We start from the raw sequence: 20,642 nt of genomic DNA on the forward strand, positions 1-20,642 counted from the left end.
ATTTGAACGGGCAAGTAAGCATATCTAATTTAAATGACTTCACATATTTGGGCACAATACACAGAGAAGTTCATTTCAGACACCTGCAGCCTCTTCCCTCCATTTTGTTAGTGAAAAGTCCAGAGGGCACCCAGCTGTGACCTCTGACCCCAGACACTATAATTAGGTTATATTTGGAGCTGCTGAATACAAAAGAAAAAGTGAATTGCACCAGTGTGGAGCCATAAAGAATATCTTAAATGCACTTTTAAAGAAACTGATTTGTTTCAAAGTGCCTCTAAAGACTCAGCAACAATGACGACGATACCGGACTGGATAAAACAAGAACAAGAAACTAAAACAAGACCACGTGTGCATGTGCAACTCACAATTAGATAAAGGAGAAGAGAGTTATTGAGAATGTGTGAGAGATTACTGCAGAGCACTGAAGCTACATCCACACTACTATGTTTTTATTTGAAAACGCATCAACCCTGCTAAGCACACGTCTGGCGTCCAAACTACTGTGGAGTTGTAGAGTCTCTAAAACGGATTCGTCTGGAAACGCTGATGGCCGTATTTTAGTTTGAAAACTCCGGTGCTGCATTTGAAATCTGGACAGGCAGAAACAAGATGTTTGGACACGATGAAAGACTCACACGACCGCTTGCCGATTGGGTCTTTTCGGTCACATCATAGCCTTCGCTGATTGGTCAGGCTCCTATCACATGACCCCTTCCAGAAGAAAACAACTGACATTAGCATTGTGCAGTTGAATTCTGCATTTTACAATGATTCATCTGCGTAGGAGACAAGCTATTATTCGAGCAATCTGCAACAATTCTGCAACTAAGAACCAAATCCTTCCTGTTTACAGTGGTCACATGACATGTGGCATTTGAGCTGATACTGAGCCAAAGTGCTTGAGTGAACATAGATCGTTTGCATTTGAAAATGGTGTAAAACACAAGCCGTTTTCAGACATGACCTGCGTGTAAAATCTGGGGAATTGGCTACAGAGTTTACCCACAGTCTGTCTTTCACAGATGCACAATGCACAATGTAGAGGGAGGTTTGACGTGTTCACAACAGCAGCAAATCCTCTGTTTTATCCAGGTGAGGGGCGGAGCAGCAGACAGAGGCAGGAAGTGACGTTTTAACTCCGCTGTCGAGATCACGTGATTTTCTTGACAACGCACAGACACCGTCGTCGGCTCTTATCACCACAAACTCTCTTGACATCTTCGTCTATGTCTTCTACATCAGTGTCACCATGTTTTCACCAGGAGACACTCACTCGTGGTGAATCCAGCGGGGGGATCCCCCACTGTGTTCACACATCGGCTGCTCCTGGATTTCCACACACTTTATCATAGGAGGCCAGGCGGATGAAGTCCATAGAAAGAAAGAGAGTCCAGTGCGTGTCTGAAAGCAGCTACAGTCGTATGGACGCAGCCTGAGGCTCGACCCCAGCTGCCATAAACAGATCTCTCATGACTTGTGTCGCTCCTAATAAATCTTGAGATAATTCAGCTGTGTGAAACGACCCGTTGGAGATATTTTCCTGCAAAATTGACGTGAGATCCCGACGGAGAAGATTAAAGCACACAGGGCTCGTATGAGAGTATTGTGACAGTGCAGCTAAGTGATCTATTACATGTTTAGAGAAGCATTAGAGAGCATTCTCAGGGTGTCTCCGCGTGTTTCCAGCTGCGTTTGCTATCAAGCCCCTCTGACTCTGTTTATCTGGTATAGGGCCCTCTTCTATTCGGTTTCCCACTGGGCTTTACACCAACACACACACACACACACACAAGCTACACAAACTGAGATGAGAGGCACAAAGCGAAGTTTACTGTCATACAAACAAACACATACACAACCAGGATCCTGAGAAAGTGCAATGAGAGAGCAGGTGTCAGTTTTCACATGCGGCTCTCATGGGGGCTCGCAGGGTAAATATGCAGCAGTTTTTTTTTTTGTTGTTTTCTTTTTTCCGAGCTTGTAGCGTTGGTTCTTCTCAAAGCTTCTGGTCGCCAGTCGACCCGGAGCCTCTTCACCTGCATGGGGAGGTGGGAAAGTGTCGATCACAGTTCTCCCACTGACTCAACACACAGCAAAAACTACATTTTACAGCTTATCATGCTTTCAGGACCTTGAAGTAACACTGTGATTATAGGTAATGTGGAAAAAATGCAAAGGATTTAGAGCCATCTGAGCTCAAACCTTGATATGATGCAGTAATCCAAATAATCCAAAGTATGTTTTCTTTGGCCATGTTCTCAGCTTGAGGACTAAATGAAAACTAATTATTTTTCTTATCTTCATTCAAGGTTTAATGATCCTGATTCCACAGCCACTTCATCATCATTTCCCATGACCGTCCTCAAACCAACCAGACGAAACATTAAGACGCAGCACATTCAACGTGGCGGGAAGAGCCTCTTCTCTGCCTCCCCGAACGACGAGGCCGACTATCAGAGTATCCCGTCAAGGTCTTAGATCTCATTACCAGCAGATAGATGACACTGTGCAGGAAAACAAACAGGAGCGATGTCAGATCAGCCGGATTAGCGCCGAGGTGCCATGGGAAGCTGCAGAGGAGGCTGGGAACGAGGGCGTCGCGACTTCTCAACCCAGGTCAGGTCGTGCTCTGGTGTTTCAGCTGGGACGCACAGATGACAGATAGAGCAGCTGCCACACCAAACTTATATTATTAAAACTGAGAATCTAAACACAGTCAGACGCCAGCTGAAGGCTGAGTTAACTCCCTTTTTATGAGCTCTGTGAGGTATTTATGAAACTGGTGGCGTTCATCGATCCCCTGGTCAATTTTGTACGTATCTGCATGGAGCCCCTGCACAAATTAAACTACACAACTAAGCCAGGATATTACACTACAACTTTCCCCCAAAAGTGGACGTAGGGGTACAGAACTTTATCAAACGTTCCACATTGACAATGCACACCTAAACATGCCAGGTAAAAAACTATGTACAAAGATTTTGTGTAATTATAGCAATTAAATAAAATGGAATAATACTGCTGTATAACTGGCATTGTTCCATTTGGATGTAATGATTTCAGAGTCTGTAGAAATTTGTATGACTTTTCAACAGCTAATGTGCAACAGAGCGGCAAATCTGATGAAGGCCAGTATGCCGCAATGTGAAGGTGCTTTTTTTTTTTTGATCTTTGCCATGCATTAACCACACTAATAAATGCTTTTAAATTTTTCCACAGCAACATATTTTCCTTTTTTGTATCGAAATCTTTGAAAAAGCTGAAGCATTTTGCATATTTATAAACGTCTTGTCCTACTTCAAGTTTTTATCATTGCATTATCAGAATGCCTTTCATCCATTCTATGAAATTTGCATGATTTGCATGATATTTGTACTCTAAAATTCTATCAACATTGAATAGATCATACAATGACTCTTTATAATCAAAGTAAAATTAGCATCTAAAACATGTCTGAATTCTTTTCCCTCGTATAAAACCATGTAAACAGACATTGTTGGTATGTGTGAAAAAGTTTGAAAAGAGTCTCTCTGTGTGTGAAACGGCGAGAAGAGGCAACGAGAGAGACACACAATGTCAAGGTCCCATAAATATCAGTGACACCACACTGTCACTACATCCTCTCTGTGTTTACACACACACACACACACACACACACACACACACACACACACACACACACACACACACACACACAGAGGGTTATATATAGAACAAGTAAATAGACACAGCCACAAACATGCACGCAAACTCTCGTATGCGTACAACAGCCCCGTTTGAAGACGCTCTCATTGGCGGGCCGGTGAGAAAGTAAAGGAAAACAGAGAGAGAGAGAGAGTTTACGGGAATCGGGTTCAGTGCTTCAAGTATGAGGTCAAAGATGGAAAAGTAGGAACAACCAGGTCTGATGGTTCACACACTCACACTGACCTTTAGCAGGAACACTGTTTGTATGCAGGTTTGCACACTGATGTGAAATTTGTGATTTATTTCCATGTGCACAGAGTGGTGTGAAAGACCTGGGACACTAAGGTGGATGAGTGGATGATTCTAAGGATCAAATATATTACTTTTAAATAAACAGATACAGTTATTTCATCATAAAAAAAGCATGGAGAGGAAAGAACATCGAGGAGGAAGAAGAAGAAGAAAAAGAAAGGGCTTTGAAAATACATGGGGATAAAACATCACAGAACAAAACATAAATAAGAAAGATGACATATATGAAAAAATATCAAAAACAGACAACATCAATTAAAGCCAGTTCAAAATCAGGCATTAACAGGCTTCACTAGAGCCTCTGGACCTGATGGTATAAGCCTGGACACCCAGTTACCTCCCAACCTGGGACTTTGGAAGGATAAAAAGATTTACTCATAACTTTACTGAGACCCTTGAGTTCCTGCAGAGGTTCCCCATTCGGGGGCAAAGTTCTTGCGTTTTAAATGCAGCTTTGGTCACCAGCCTTAAGATCATAGGATTGAGTGAGTAGCTCTGTAATATGTCCGGGGAGCAGACCATGCTGAGTTTTAAAAGTTATTAAAAGACTCTTAAAATCCATTCTAAATATAAACTGGGGGACAAAAATGCGGGAGGTAAGAATTGGAGAGACATGGGCACTTTACACTGGGTGTTGGTTAAAATGCGAAGAACAGCATCTGCAAAGGTAAGAGCTGAGACACTGAGGGTTGACTGATGCATGCTATAAGGGAACTGCAGTAGTACACGGGTGAAAAGACAAAAATATAACTCAACATGTCCTGCACCAAGAAAGCATCAACTTTGCAATGACACAGTCGCTGACTTTACTCTGTATATGTCTGTCTCTGACTGTTTTTGGTGTTGAAAACTCTGAGAATAACCACTTTAATCTCCCTGTGTTCGAACCAGGAGGTGTCACGTGCGCTGTTACAACCACATGCAGTCAGTAAATACGATCCAGGCCGGGTTAGACTGTAGCTCAGGTCACGCCACAGTCAGAAGGAGTGTGTGCTATTGTTTTAACGGACACGTGTGATTACATGCACACTGACGGGCTTGACAAAGTGTGTAAAAGTGCATTTGACTCCACTGTGCACACACGGATGCGGATGACACATCTCTGAAGTCCATAACTAAGTTTGGCCACTTATATATTCATGTTTAAGTTGAAGAAAGAGCCACCCCCCTCCTCCTCCAGCTCTGCAGAAAACAATACTCAGTGCTGCTGCAGACAATAAAGCAGCTGGATTTCTGCACATGTGCCTTTGTGTCGGTCTGAGGTCTTGTCATAACTCCATCGCAGGGGCCTAGACTCACACACACACCCATGCAAAACCACACACACACTGAAAGTCACTGACTCGGGGAGATGCATGGCAGTGCTGGTACAAAAGAATATTTGATTTGGTTATAAATACCGCAACATGAAAGAGAAGCTCAGCGGGAGAAAGGGCAGAGGGCACGGCAGCCAGAGGAGACGGAATCTTCATCATCATCATCATCATCATCACTATCATCATGTCTGACAATCAGGTTAGGGGTTTTTTAAACTGTGACCACTGCTTTATGTTTCTTCTTTTGTCGTCTGATGAACATGAAAACATTATTCAGCATTTCAGGAGCTTATTAATAAATACATGGAGCTGGTGTTTAAAAATAAACTATTGTGGAATGAGGCTGATGTAGAGCAGTGTATTGATCACATCCATGAAAAAGTTTTTTATAAGCAAGTTCAGTGGAATTGGGATGTTAAAAAAAAAGAAAAGCAACTACAGTTCATGAGAATTATGAAGAATCACTAACTTTGTTTTTAAAATCAAACCAACATGATTTAAACAGAAAGTGCCATAAATAAAAGTAAAAGAATATTTGGAAAACCAAGATATCTCTGCATGACTAAGCAGCAAACACACTTTTAATTGGTGCTTTTCTCCCTTAACTAAAACATACTTTTTTTTTTTACCCCTCTTCTTTCCACAAGGCAGATTTCATATATTCACCTGCTGGGGGGGTGAACATGTGTCCTCACCTACAATTTGAGTTGAACACACAAGTAACATGTGAATATATTAGAGTGTGATACTCAACCTCTCGGGACATGTCAGGACTTGTTGGGTTCGGACAACATTTGTTAAATTGGGTTGGGGTCGTGGTCAGTTAGTTTTCTCTTGTGCTCGGTCGGGTTTGGACAAAATACTGAACCCTGTTCCACGCTCTAGTACTTATGAGGAATTTGGCCTGAACAATGTATGGGTTGGCAGATAAATATAATAAATATATAATAAATCGACTGATTTGAGCCTCATCTGCATATATGTTTGTTTTACCCATATGTGGCAATATGATTGTATTTGTGCGTTTTTTAATTTAATTAATTCATGATTATTTTTGATAAAGATTTGGATAAAACTATAAAATATCAACCTGGGATTGATTGACATGTTTTTTTAAACATACATCAGTCAATATATTGGCATCAGATTTGTTTTGTGCCAGAATATTGGTATTAGCATCGGGCCTCCGCGAAACCTTATTGGTCAAGTTAGGATTTTCGTGACATCACAACCAGTTTGGAAACAAACCCTGCTCCACCACCCAGTTTACACCAGTGCATAGTGGAAACCTAAAGCCTCAAGTGAGACTGGACTCTGCATCAAGTGTCCAGCAGTTATGAGCAAAAGGCCTGTCTCCATCCTGGATCTTTAAATTAGAGAAAAGGACAAGATGTAATTAAACTTTTTTTCGTTGGAGAAAAACTCCCTCAGATTCAGAAAACTAGATATTTTCTGATATCTTAGAACATGCAGAGTGTGGAGTGAGGGGTCGGATCTTTAAACTCTAATTCTGAGCTAAGTTAATTAGTCATTTCTGTGCAGACATGTCCAACACAATAGTGAATGGCAACATTGGTTTGTCTCGCGTCCCTCCCCCCCCCCTCCTCCGTGTGAGTGGTTTAAAGTTTCTCTGCCCGCGCTCTGATTGGCCGCTGAAGTTTTTCCTAGGGGGAATAAACTCCGGAGCTGGTGCGCTGTTTGACGCACAGCAGCCCGGAGGAGCAGAGAGGGAAGCTGAGGCGGTTCACTGGTGTTCTCTGATCTCACGCAGCAGGGTGAGGGGATACAGGAGCATGGAGCTGGCCACACATAGAGAAAGAGTCGTTTTATAAAGTTTTTTTCTAGGATTTGACAGGATTGGAGGATTGGAATAATCTCCCTCTGACTTTAAAAAAAAAAAACGTTGCATCCAGCGCCGTTGAAAATGTGCCGTTTGGGGATTTGGATTAACGCAATTTGGATTTTACTTTTTGCCATTTTTCATGGTGCTCTTTCGAACTACTCTGAGGACCAATGCAGCTGGAGAGGAAGGCAAGTATTTCTAATTCCATCTGTGCTGTTTTTTTTGTTTTTTTTGCATTTGGCTAAATGGGGAGACGATGCAGAAACGAGTCTGGGGGATGCTTCGGGCGTGTGTTTGTTTGCATGTGTATTTCTAAAAGACAATGCACGTCTGCATGCAACACGTTGGGACTTGCCATTAGCGCGCAATTAAAATGTTTGCGCAGCTCCGCGGTGCAGCGGCTGCGCCTGCGGGCAGTCTGCAGGAGAGAGGCAGGGTCCAGACAGGCAGGAGACTGAGGGATTAACAGTGACACTTGCAGGAAACACACAACGTGCATGCGGCTGTGAGGTGCAGCGTCTTCATGGTGCATTGGGGAAAAAACGTGCAGAAAACATAAAAAAAATGACTTAGTTAAGATTAAGTTAAAGGCCAGTGCTTCGACACACCTGCCAATAGGGGGCGCCTTCTCTGAAAAGGCCCTAATCTGCTGAAGTTCTGCTGAAGCTGGATTTTTACTTCTCTATGTCTCTATGATAACTTTAATCTTAGTTATACCTGTTCTGCCAATCCTGCAATGATGTTTGTGTGTACAAAGTGTGTGTGTGTGTGTGCTTCAGCAACGTTTCTACTGATGATGATGTTAGTCCGACCTTTACTCATCTCCATCTTCCTTCCTCCCCACAGTGGTTTGTCCCAGCAGCAGGGCAGCGTGGAGCAGATCTCCCTCCACTGCTCCGAGGGCACCCTGGACTGGCTGTATCCCAAAGGTGCCCTGCGCCTCAGCCTCTCGCCCCGCCTGCCCTCCGTGGCGGTGGGGCCCGGCGGCAGCAGCTCGGGCCTCATCACGGCCTGCGTCAAGCCCTCGGAGCAGTTCCACGGGGCCCAGCTCTACCTGGAGAGGGACGGGGTGCTGGAGCTGCTGGTGGGGGACCGCCTGGAGTCCTCACCCCCGCCCAGGGTGAGGTGCTTCAGCCGGTTGCCCGGGGAGAGGGTGGCACTCTACCTGCAGGCGACGCCCCACCAGGACATCAGCAGGAGGACCGCCTCATTCCGCTATGAGCTGAGGGGGGACTGGACCGCTCGGCTGTCGCTGGACACCAACACCATCAGCAGTGAAGGTGAGGCAGTGGTGCATGAGTCAGCCATGTTGGTTTGAGTTAGGCCTCTTAGGGTCAAATCTAAGGAGGCATGGTGACATTTTTTCTAATATTCAATGAAATAAAATAAGGAAGTACAGGAGAAGTTTTGGCCACTTTTATGTAGGTTACTCTCTCGTTATTTCATAAACTTACATTAAATTCAAAACTTTTAAAATCGACCGCACTGTGGTCACAACCTTTTCTTCCTTCCTGAAAATGTGTGTCCATTAAAGGTTTGGCACCACAAGCGATTATATTATACACCGTATAATCCTCCCTGTAGATAATTCATAACTCGTAGCAGGCCTCTGTGGGCTGCTCGGACTTTCCACGGCCCACGTAGAGAGGAAGTGGCCAAACTTTCCCCCAGAGGCGTGCTGGTTAGGAGCAGGAGAAGGGGAGCTGTGGAGTGCGGAGAACGAGAGGAGGGGGGGGACAAAAGCTCAGTATGTGGGGCTTTCTCCAGAGTCCAGAGCCCTTTGAATGGGTGCCACATGAGTATTCTGGGATTACTGCCGTCTCCTAGGCGACAGGGAGGCCTCTGCCCAGCTGAGATGCTCCCCTCTTTTGTTGAGCTGCCTCTCTGTGGGGAGACTTGTCTGTGGCAGCGCACTCCCCCCACCACATCTCTCTGTCACACACACACACACACACACACACACACACACACACACACACACACACACACACACACACACACACACACACACAGTGATTAGGTTTGGAAGGGGGTTTGCTGTGGACTCGAGAGGAAGGAATCTCATTTATCAAGAGGTTTTCACTAAAGAGGAGAATGTGTGGGGTGGGCGAGGGGCCTCCAAAGAACCACAAGGAGAACTTTAAAAAATGCCAGGACTTTTTTTTCTCTCACCACAATTCAGTCACAACAGACAGTGAGAACTTTACTGGGTTGTTGGTTTTTTTAAAATCCTTTTGTGGCCATCTGTAAAACCTGCTGTGAATTTCAGGAAGTTGCACTCCATTTAAAAAAAAAAAAAAAAATTTATCAGGCACTTAGGTGAAAGGGGGGCAAGGAATTTTCTGGGAAGTGGGATTGTGCTCCTTCTTAAAATCTTTGATGTCCTCTCCCGCTCCCTCTCCTCGGCCCCCGTGTGAAGGCTTTGATGAGGTGTGACTGTAGACACCCTGAAAGGCTTAAAGGGGGGGAAGTTTCATTTGGCCTTTAAATCGTCTGCAGTGGACGAGCCTCCCACCTTCAAACTCCGCCGGTTCCTCCTCTGCCAACTGTAAAAGTAGCAGCTGTCTGTTAGGACTCTGTGGTTGGTCCCTCCTTTGTTGCACAGAGTTCGAGGTCGGGATTCACATCTCACATTCCTGTGCATGGGATCTGGAAATGCGGCCTTTGCTTTCCACAGCCTCAGTAGAAGTATTAGCATATAGGTGTTGTCCAGAGTGTTGTGAAGTCACTAACTGATTGTCTGTTTTCTCCCCAGAAGCCTGCAGACCCTGCAACAACACGGAGATTCTGATGGCCGTTTGCACCAGTGACTTTGGTGAGTTACATTTCTAACCTCGGCAAAAAAACATAGCAAACCAAACGCCGAATACAAACAGGATTAACATATTAAACCGGACCACCAAACGTCAAGAAGTCCCCGCGCTAAAGCCGCAGAACGAAATGATTTGGAGTCAGAATCTACAAGTGAAATCCCTGCGTCCCCTGAGAACGAGCAGTGGACTAATCTGCAGGCGTCTGATTGAGCTGTAATGGAAGTGAGGAGAAGTTCAGCTGGCAACAAAAGTTAGAGGGATTAGTGAGCAGGCCTGGGCCTTGGGACAGTTTTATCGTCTGTATCACACAGAAAACCACGTCTCGAACAGAAATAGGTCGATGCAACATTTTCTAGATGGCGCTAACACTCGTGATAACATTAGTCAAAGGTGCATGTTGGGAGATGACCAAAGGAATTTACTAGAAAATAACCTGATTGTTTTTTTTTTATCTGCAGTGGTGCGTGGTAACATCTGGTCAGTGATGGAAGACGACAACCTACGGGCGGCAGTGATCAAGGTCAGCGCCACTCGCGTGTTTCGCCAGAAGTACGCCCTGTTCACCGGCAACAGTCGCCTGACCAGCAAGGGCGAGATCAGGACTCTGATGCAGTGTGGCGTCAAACCGGGACGCGGCAGCTTCCTTTTCACCGGTCGCGTCCACTTCGGCGAGGCCTGGCTGGGCTGCGCTCCCCGTTACAAGGACTTCCAGCGGGCGTACACAATAGCCAAAGCAGCCCAGCAAATACCCTGTGAACTGGCTGTAGACTGAGTTCAACCTCGTGTGGTAGCTTGTCTATGGCACAGAACCATGCTGGACTCGAAGCCAGGCCAAAGTCAGCCCTGTTCCATGTTTCGGAAGAAGCCACGACGCGCAACCGTTGCCGACGTTGCCACGTTGCCACCGACGGATATTCCCAAAGGGCTGAGGAGCGAAATGGACTTTTCAAACACCATTTCAGTGCAATACACAGTCACCAGGTCCAGAAGACCCAGTGGAGCTGTGACATGGTGGGAAATGGAGATTATAAGCATTTGGCATTGGAAAGTTGTGTGAACAGTGATGCTGCTTCAGAGAAAGTCTTTGAAAAAGCTTTTCATTCGGGATAAATTAAGTTAAGCCATTAATTCAGGCCTCCTCAGACTCACACTCAGAAACTCAGGAACATTTATGAGAAGTTTGACAGAAAGTTTCCTGCCTGGTAGTTAATATCCTGGTGAGGATGAACCGCAGGCTGTGGTCTACAGTTTCAAAATGGCTGCCTTTTTACCGCAGTGTTTTTTCTGTTCAGAAAACGTCCAATCACAGGACAGTGATGTGGGCTTTTTATTACTTCCCCTCCAATGGGGTCATTCTCAGTATTACTATTATTAAGGAGATTATAAATTAAAAAAAAGTAAATGTTAAGAGAATATTTGCACTGATTAAAGAAAGGGAATGATCTGGAAAGTGTGATGCTGCAAGCACTGAAAACCAAATAAGAGAAGCAACTATATGTAGCATAGCGGAGCGATTTGAGAATTTAATATATGTACAGACGGATGTGAGCACGTACATGAGTGACACACGGCTGAGGCGACCTGAGCAGGTTCCACAGCTCCATGTGCACTTTTCATTTTTTCTGGCCAACTCAGAGATTTTGTTTCTGAAAGGAGGATGCAGTCTTCGCTGCTCTCTCCTGTCATATTTTATCTGTTATTTTTGGTTTGAAGTAAATCAAGCTTTTATTTAACCATCCAACAACAGCCTTTTGGAAGACAAATCTGATGTCATGTGCAAGAAAGACTAAAATAATCTCAGTGGAAAGATTTATTTCTACCCAAGGCTCCATTTGCATTTATATAACTTCTGTTAAACGATTTCATTTCTGATGTGCACTATGTCAACAAGAGGAAGGGGTTCATACCAAATGACCATGATGTGCTGAAGCGTTATGTCTTAAGAGCGTACACTGCCATTTTACTGTTTGTCATGTGAATTTATGTGAATATAAATGTGACTGTAAATATGTTTATAAGAAATTCTAGAAACAAGGGCACGAAAAATGCCTTTGGAAAAAAAACTTTGTTTCCGAATTGTGGATTATTTTTATGTTTGTCTGTGTTATTAAAAATATTAAGTGAGAAAACACGCCTGACGTTTCCGGATGTTTTTTAACTTCTTCTTAAAGCTTCACATTTATTCACTTTGAACTTTTAATTCAACAGGCTCATTTCATGCTCCTTTGTCCTCTCACCTAACGCATCACACACTTTAATCTACATTAGAGTATGTGGCTCCAAAGGTTTCGACCATGGTAAACTTTTCTCAGACATAAGTCTCTTCAAGTGCCCATGAATCAGACGCCTGAAAGCCGGGAACAAATGGAGACGCCGGAGAAAGCGAGGGGGCCTTAACGGCGGAGAGATTTAAGGAGTGTTTAGGACCCTGAGGGCATTCGGACGGGGAAGGAGGTAGAAAACAGCGTCTGGAATTCTGTTGTCCTCAGCTCCCATTTGCAGGATTCAGGAAGCAATAAATTGCGATTAAGGGAGCGGCGTGGCGGACTCGGCTGGGCTGAGGTGCCACACAGTCGCTCACTTTGTCCTGACCACGTGTGCGCGAGGACACAATCAAACCAGATCTGTTTTCCACTCGACTCAGGCTGCACGCCTGCAGCCTGGAGCAAACTTTTGTTTCCTACCTCGACTTGTTTTTCCTGAATTTATCAGGAGATATATGTGATTATTATCAAAGTAATAAGACGGCAAGACTTTAGGTCCGACACCAGTGTTGATGGACTTTAAAGAAAATGTGATTTCCACAGCATACTTCATGACCTGCTACCTGCATGCTCCACCAAGGCACCCCCCCTCACCTGAATGTTCCAGACATTTTCCTGTCATTGTGAACGCTGGACAATCTCCTGCTGCGTCTTTAATATGTGAAAGTCAAACTTAGGAAAATGTACAGACCCAATAATGTGGACATTCTCTGGAGTTCATGTATGAAATCGGCTCACGATAAACTCACCACCTGTTTCTTCATCTTAAAAGTTCTGCACAAACATGCACTGCAAAGCACCTCGGTGCGATCTCAGATTTACTACACGCAGTAAATCCATTTGAAAAAGAGCAGCTGGGGGAATTAACAAGGAGTTTGGGGTTATATGGAAAAGAATCACAAAAGCTCGACATGCTTCCCATGTCTGGCCATGCAGCTTTCTCCCATAGAAACCCCGACACTGGTTCTGCCACTGCATCACTAGTTCATGTGAGCGAACCTCCAACCTCCCCGACTATTTACTGCCTCAGTGCTCCTTTGAAACATCCCCGGAGCTGGGGGCCCCCGAGCTGCTCGACCCTGCACACACACTCATCGGGCCCCCTCCTCCCTTCCAGTCCATCTGAGGTTACTGCTGCAGGCCTGATAAGCCAAAACAAAGAGCACTCAAATTATACTCCCTCGGCCAATACATCATGTGACATTTAGAAAAAGCTCAACTTCCTGAATTGTTGTCACTTCTCTGTGACCCCAGCATGAACCCTGGGAAACTGCAGTAGTAATGTCTGTGTGGCCACAATGACACAGTGGCACAGTTTGATTCTGCACAAGCTGAATTAAAGCTATGACAATAATGACTTTTTGATTGTATCAACAATCCAAATCAAGCTTTGGGAACACAGAAGTTTTAAATAACTTTTTCCTTGTAGAATGTTTGTTTAAGGAGCTGAAAACACATTTTTGTGATGAATTCCATCGTCCGATTATGCTGCACACAGGTAATGAAGCATGCACTCCCTTAACACTGAGGGGTTTTCATTGTTGTTTTTGCAGAAAGCTGCACACACAATAAACCCTCCTCCACCCCTCCACCCTCTTTATTCTGTCCCGCTGTGCGGCTGAGGTGAGGTTCGGATTCAGCAAAGCGGGAAACACTCAGGAAAGTGGAATCCAAAGCGATGGGACAGAGTCGCCGGGTGTGGACTTCCGTCGCTCCCTGGGGGAGTTTGAGGGGAAGCAGCCAGAGACAAAGCTCCAGAGATGAGAGCGCACGCAGGGGCAAAGTGCTACTGGACACTCCCCTGTAGTCCGGCACAACAAAACCCCACCTTCGGCACACAGGCCCTGTTTTTACAGCAGCAGCCAATCTCCCTGTTATCCAATATGCACATGTGAGGGGCTGATCTGCCCTTTTGTCAAGAAGACAATTGACAGCTATAATGTTTTTGCTGTTAATAAAATGATCTAACTAACTCACCGTTTGTCCTCATGAACATGCAACTGCAGCAGACAGACACAGAGCAGGAAAAACACAGGGAAAACTGTGAATCTTTATATTTTCTTGTCTATTTTTCTCCTTGTTTGTTATATAACCCAGTAACAACTGCGAATTGTGCATCAGTGATGCGTCATAGGTTCAATGGTGAGCCTGACTGCACTGCTTCTGGTAAACAGGCAAAATTGTGGGAAGTAGTTTCTCCTGCCAAGGACGTTATGTTTCCACCAACAACAGCTGGTTAGGTAACTGTTGACCAAGTCAAGGACATCCATTAACTTTGTTTTATAAACTGTTTACATCCTGTAAACGTAATTGTTTAAACCTGTTCTGTGGTCTGACTTCTCTCCCACCTCCCACTCTCTCTCTCTCTCTCTCTCTCTCTCTCTACTGGATCTCTCTTTTCATGGGTGCATCGTGGAAACTTTCCCACATCCTGGTCCACAGCTGCTGGGTGCTGCTCTGTTGTGGAACCAACAACAGTGGTTGTGAGGCTCTGACACACACTTGACCCTCATCTCAAATCTCTCACCTTGTGCCAAAGGATACTTGAAGCCTCTGAATGACTGGATAGCAGAAGCTTTTCTCATGCTTTTCATTTCCAGAAATCGTGTTCCTCTGTGGTGACTGAGCAAGAATAATGTTTTACAGTGTGTGCTTTGATAATTAGTTATCTAATTGCCCTTCAAACACGTCAGGACAAGACATAGCAAACTAACGTATAGACTCCTGCACTGGGGCGACGGGTAACCGGCAAAAAAGTTTTTGGGAGAAATCAGAAATTGAAATGATCGTGCAGTATTTTTAACATCTAAATCAGCTTTTATGAAGACTTAGTCAACTGCAAGGATTTTATTTTATTGTGAAAGCCCACAACACCACCTTTTCCACAGTGTATTAGTGTTTGATAGACACAAGCTACAATTGAGAGACACTTTTCCAAGTGCACAACTCAACCACCACAACAGGGGGACAAGGAGGCCATGATGTCCCAGTGGATGTGAGTGAGTTTGTGTTGAGCATGTGTTTGATCACAGGTGAAGGGTCGGGTCATATGTTAACAGGTGGGTCTGGATCTGTCTCGGAGATAATCGGGTCGGGTCCAGTGCGGAGCTTTGTGGGCCCAGACAGGTGCAAGTTTGCAAAACTGCAATTGCAGGTTTCTGACCCAAGGTTCCTGTGAAATATCCAAACTTTATCTTAACAGCTCTATGTGTTTTCTAACATATCTTCCAGTTGCTCTGGTGTACTTGGCTCCATATAAGTGCCACAGAGGGAAAAGACAATATGAGGGAATTCCTCTGCAGCTTCTACACATATAAGAAGTGAGAAGTGATGGAGAAACAGCTGTGCATTTCATCAGGGTTTATTTCCCCCATAAACAAAAGCTGGTAATCCAACTCCCAGCTACTAAATGTCAGTGGCTGTGCATCCTGCTGCCACTCCATCAGCTCAGCACCAGCTGACGGGGAGCATGACGTTCACCACCACGCTGTGGCATCCCACTCACCCAGCTGACAATTTCTGGTTCCCATAACACCCTCGCACAGCTGGCGATTCGGATGATTCCCAAATGGAAAGCGAATGTTCAGGTTTGAGAACGCACCACAACCCGCTGTGCCAGGGAAAAGCCAGTCAAACCCCACGCTTCATTCCTCGCTGCTACCTAACCCTCCTCGGTGCTGAAAGTCGTGCAAGGCCCAAACTTTCTGTGGTGCATGGACTTTCGGGAGCGATCGCCATTCAGGGGGCCAGGGAGAGAAACAACCGTGGTCAGCCATAAAGTGGAGTGGGCAGTTTGGGTGGGTTGAGAGGTCAAGGTAGAATAGAGAACAAGTGTGGAGTGGGGCGAGAGCATGTTTATCTGGCCATGTTATCCCTCTGAAGTAGTGAGGGGAGGAGAGCGCCGAGCACCCTTTGTTCCTCAAGAGCCTGCAGATGGCTGTAATCCCCTCCAAAATGCGCACTGAAAATCAATCAAGACAGGGTGGACATGGTGCATGAGTGTGCAGGCGGGCGACACTTTTCTCAGGGAGGGGGTCCCGCAAAGAAACTCAAGTTGGGTCAAACAAGCGTCTTTGGTGCTTTCCCGCCAAAAAAAGTATTGTAAGGACAGACAGAGGGAATGAATTGCGACCCCCTCGAAACGAAGGCCCGCTGCCGCTACCCCTCGGTTTGAGCTCGGTACAGCTGCCACCTCCTCGCCGTGTCCTGCGGCTGACGTCGCCCGCAGGGGGTGCAACCACAAAAACCACTGTAGAAAGGCTACTCAGGGACATTCACTGCGGCTCACATGGACGTGAATAGGAACAAGTTGGGCAATTATCAGAGAGAGCAGGATTCATTCTCTGGATCTCGACAAAAAGTTTCATCATTAGTCATTCATTAGTGGTTCGGATACTTCAGAATGGTTTAAAGTGACAAACCAACAGACCATCCATGCACAAAGTTTGGCTAAATGTTGAAATACTGTATTCGTTAATCTTTCTAATAATTAAAGACATCTCTGTCTGTCTGTTTGTGGCTCAAATGTCTCTGTTCATCTCAGCGTCACACATGTGTATTGTTAAGGGCCCAAGGAAGTGCAGTGTCGAATTTTCTGCGATTTGGACACGCAACCTAAAAATATGAATAAAGTTCTAATAAAGAGGCGACTGGGACTCATCTGACTAAGTGACGTGACAAGAGCATGTTCACAACAACAATGGGTTCTGAGTCCCGCTGCAGGTCTTTACTCACCACAGCTCAGTTACTGCAGGTCACCTTTACAGTTTCATAAAGAAAATGTGCAACCAGCATCACCACAGGCCAAGTAAACAGACCATTTCAAACAGGCAGGTTTAGAACAGGGACTGCAGTAGTATTTTAAGATATATAAGATCAGATCAGATCAGATCAGATCAGATCAGATGAGATAAGATAAGATAAGATGTACATTTATCAAGCCTGTTGGTGCTTGTTCAGTTTGTTGGTGCCACAGCTCCCACTGCCACCTCCTCATCCCACCACAGCAGAGAACAGAGTGGGAAAACCCTCACAGCCGCCGAGTGCACACGCTAAAAGACCTGAGACCTGAATATCTTAATGGGTAACTTGCATTTCCCTACAATTCCTCCTCTGCCTCGATCCTCATCTCTTCCTCCTCCTCCGATACAGTTCTGTTCCTCCTGTGGTGACGTCATCCCTCTGGATACTAAACCCCAGCCTGAGTCTTACACGGAAGTAGAACTGTTTTTGGGAGAGGTTCTCCGACCCTGCCAATTAAGCAGCAGGATTATGGTTTACTCGCAAAACCCGTCTGATCGTCTGCACAAAGGGGAGAAACTTCAGATCAGTTCTTCTCTCACTACCTACCACCCACCTCTCTGTGTCTCAGATCTAATCCTGCAGGACTGAGGCACGGCCCAGCCTCCCCTCCTCGACATGTTTTGTTTTTTTCTTCCTTTCGCCTGTTATCTTTCTCCTCAGAGAGGTTGTGTCAAGTTTCCTCCTCAGAGACATTTTGCACTGCGCTCATTGTTCCGAGATGTTTATTAAGGAAAGAGGGAGGCAGGAACGAAACTGCCACTCACCGTGGTTTTGTTAGGTTACTAGTATCTCCTCGCATGTTTCTCCCTCAGTTTGCACCTTCAGGCCAAGATTTGTCAACAGATACTCCCGGTGCACTGTGCAGCAAAATATGTGAGGACGTGATCATAGTCTGTGCCACGTTCATTACGAAACTCTTGCAGGGATTCATTTGTTAGTATCAAAAGAAAGATACGTCTCTTAAGGTCCAAATCTAAATGTGGTTTCATACGGGGACAGTTGGGACTTGGAGTAATAAAACATTTGATCTCACGGCCAATAACAACTTACAATATATATTGTAAATAAACATATGAATGATTAAAGTAAAACCAAACGTTAACATCAGATAAGGAGACGCAAAAACCTTTCAATACAACCTATTTAACAAGAATAGTTCAAAGTAAAAGCAAGAAGTGAGTGCCAGTTGTTAATGATTATCATTTGGTAAAATCTCTACATAATTGATAGACTTCTTACATTTCCCAGAATTACTTTGAACAATTCCCAGAGAAGAAGTGATGATCTGTTTGATCTGTTTGCTTTTACTCTGAGCGTTCAGGGTCGTCTGGGTTGATTAGATGAAAAAGTGAGATGATAAGACTGGAGTCATTGACTTAATGTGTCTGAAAACAGGGAGTAAATCAATTCTCGATGTGCTACAGAGCTTCAAGCTGAATAACAATATAAAGAAATAATTTATCATGCACCTTGAACACAATCAGATGAAAGTTATACGTTACAAGCAAATATCCTGATATGATGTTTGTCTTCGTCTTTGGCCAGTTGGGAATTAGAAAATTGAAAAACCAAGATACCTAGAGAGCAGTTACAGTTGCAGTCACAACAATATTTTATTATTTATCCGTGGTGGAGTTAGTTCAAGTTATAGTTCTGAGCTTTTGAAATGTCCACGTCAGCTGCTGCTGCGAACTCAATGTGGAATTCACTGAGATACTTCAAATACATTGGAATAACAATATAACTCAGACTGTCACAATGAAAAAAGATCTGTCAACAGATTTTATAGCAACATCTTTCAGGTGAAATGCCATTTAAATGTCATTTTTAATGCTTTAAGCACCATAAACAAAAAGCTATTCACCAGGAGATGAATAGTTTAAAACCTAAGCACCTAAATTATTCAAGGCCTTTTAGCACCAGAGGTAAAAAGTTTTTAGCAGTCTGTTTTATAGAGTTTTTTTCCTTCTTCAACATGAATGAGATGAAACCTTCCAGTTGCAAACAGAACTCTGGTCTCGGTGGAATGTGACTGAGTGTCTGCTGAGAGCACTTCTCGGGCTGGATCTGGTGAAAGAGGAACTCAGGAGGCCATTTATGCATCGGACGTGCTGACAGTCGTGCTGCGTGTTTATATTCTGACAAAGTGCACTGGCGCATGGTGCATGAGGCCCGGGCCGCCGGGGTCTGTCTGATGTGTCAGGAGCTTCCCTCTGCTCTCCTCTCCCTGTCGCTCAGTCTATTCGCTCATTCCAGGGGGAACATGTGCGCTGGAATTCTCCCCCAATTAAGACAGGGATTAGCCGGGTCCACTGTGGGAACCGGCCGAGTGTGGGAAAGCAGAGGGTCTGTCCCTCTCTCCTTCCCTCTCACTCCCTCTCAGCCTCATTTCCACTCACTCCTGTTCATCACGCTGCCTCCCTCCCCTGTCCTTCTCACCCTTACTGTACCTCTTCCTCCCCTCTTTTCTCACCCTATATTCTCCAAGCTCCATTTTCTATCACTTTTGAATTTTTTTTTTTACCTTTTTAGCAGCCCACTCTGTTATCCAATTTGTCATTGTTTCCCCCTCTCATCTTCATAATTATGCACACTGATCCCCTTTATGTTTTTATTCTTTCTTTTCTTTCCCTGTCTCCCCTTCTCGCAGCCACCCACAATCTCCACAGCTTTCAGGCCTGATTCTTCAAGGTTTTCTGAAGTGCACGTTTCTTCTGTGCTCGCCTCTGCGGCCCCGGCCCTCCTCCCTCCTAATGCCTCTCCAGCCTCTGTGCTGAAAGCTTGTCTGGAGGGTAGCTGGGGACTCTTGCATGAATAGTCTGAGACTGTCAGACTGAGAGAGGGGGTGAAAAGACAGCTCGTCAGAAAAGAACAGACAGGTGTCCTGTACAGCAGAGAGTTGCAGACAGTTCGTGTTGCCCTTTTTACTTTTGTTGATTAATATCCGACGTTAAAAAACATGCATTTAACTAACTTGTGGGGAGCATATATTTCATACTAGATGCAGCAAGTTGTAAAAGTATCTCAACACATATTAGTGTCGTGGGAGGAGTGTTCAGCACACATGCATGGGAACGTCCTGGTTACACTCTTTGCTCACTTTTCCATTGTCAGTCCCTTTTTTTTCGCACGATCTTGCTATACTCTGACGACCACATCGGATTCCTCTCCCACTGCCTCCACATTCCTCCCACTCCCTGTCACCTTTTCTTCCTGGTTCCCACTCTCACTCTCTCTCCCTCTCTCTTTCTCTCTGTCTCTCTCTTTCTCTCTCCTCTCCTTGTGTTCCCATAAATCCTCTCCCCGTGCACTCCTCCACACAAGGCTTGTCCGTTCCAATTACGACAGGGCCGCCGCCCAGCCCCCGGCTCACACACTCTGCACACACAGGCCCGTTCTCATTAAGCCTGTATCAATTAGGCATTAACCTCCTAAAACAAAGGGCCTCTTGACGAGCGGCCCATCGCGGGCCATGTGAGGTACTTCCTCCGCACCGGTCCACCCTGCTTCCCATCCGCAGAACGACACATTCATCCAGCCCCTTTTCCCACTGTGCTGCTCACAAAACAAATCTGGGCCCGAAAGTGACAAAAAAAAACAG

At 45.0% G+C, this 20,642-nt stretch overlaps 1 protein-coding gene and 1 long non-coding RNA gene across 2 annotated transcripts; both read left to right on the forward strand.

Annotated features, from left to right (window-relative positions):
• The first annotated feature begins 7,017 nt into the window (after nucleotides 1-7,017).
• Nucleotides 7,018-11,058, forward strand: metrn (meteorin, glial cell differentiation regulator). The gene is made up of 4 exons (XM_034570093.1): nucleotides 7,018-7,349; nucleotides 8,008-8,441; nucleotides 9,917-9,976; nucleotides 10,433-11,058. Exons 1-4 carry the CDS (start codon nucleotides 7,243-7,245, stop codon nucleotides 10,744-10,746), a joined length of 915 nt encoding a protein of 304 aa, XP_034425984.1. The 5' UTR covers nucleotides 7,018-7,242; the 3' UTR covers nucleotides 10,747-11,058.
• Nucleotides 11,059-11,539: 481 nt separating this feature from the next.
• On the forward strand, nucleotides 11,540-12,105 carry LOC117752602. Its single transcript, XR_004612106.1, has 2 exons — nucleotides 11,540-11,655; nucleotides 11,697-12,105. It is a non-coding gene; the product is annotated as an uncharacterized LOC117752602 (long non-coding RNA).
• The last annotated feature ends 8,537 nt before the right edge of the window (nucleotides 12,106-20,642 follow it).

Source organism: Hippoglossus hippoglossus, chromosome 19 (assembly GCF_009819705.1).
Source record: "Hippoglossus hippoglossus isolate fHipHip1 chromosome 19, fHipHip1.pri, whole genome shotgun sequence".
Taxonomy (NCBI): Eukaryota; Metazoa; Chordata; class Actinopteri; order Pleuronectiformes; family Pleuronectidae; genus Hippoglossus; species Hippoglossus hippoglossus.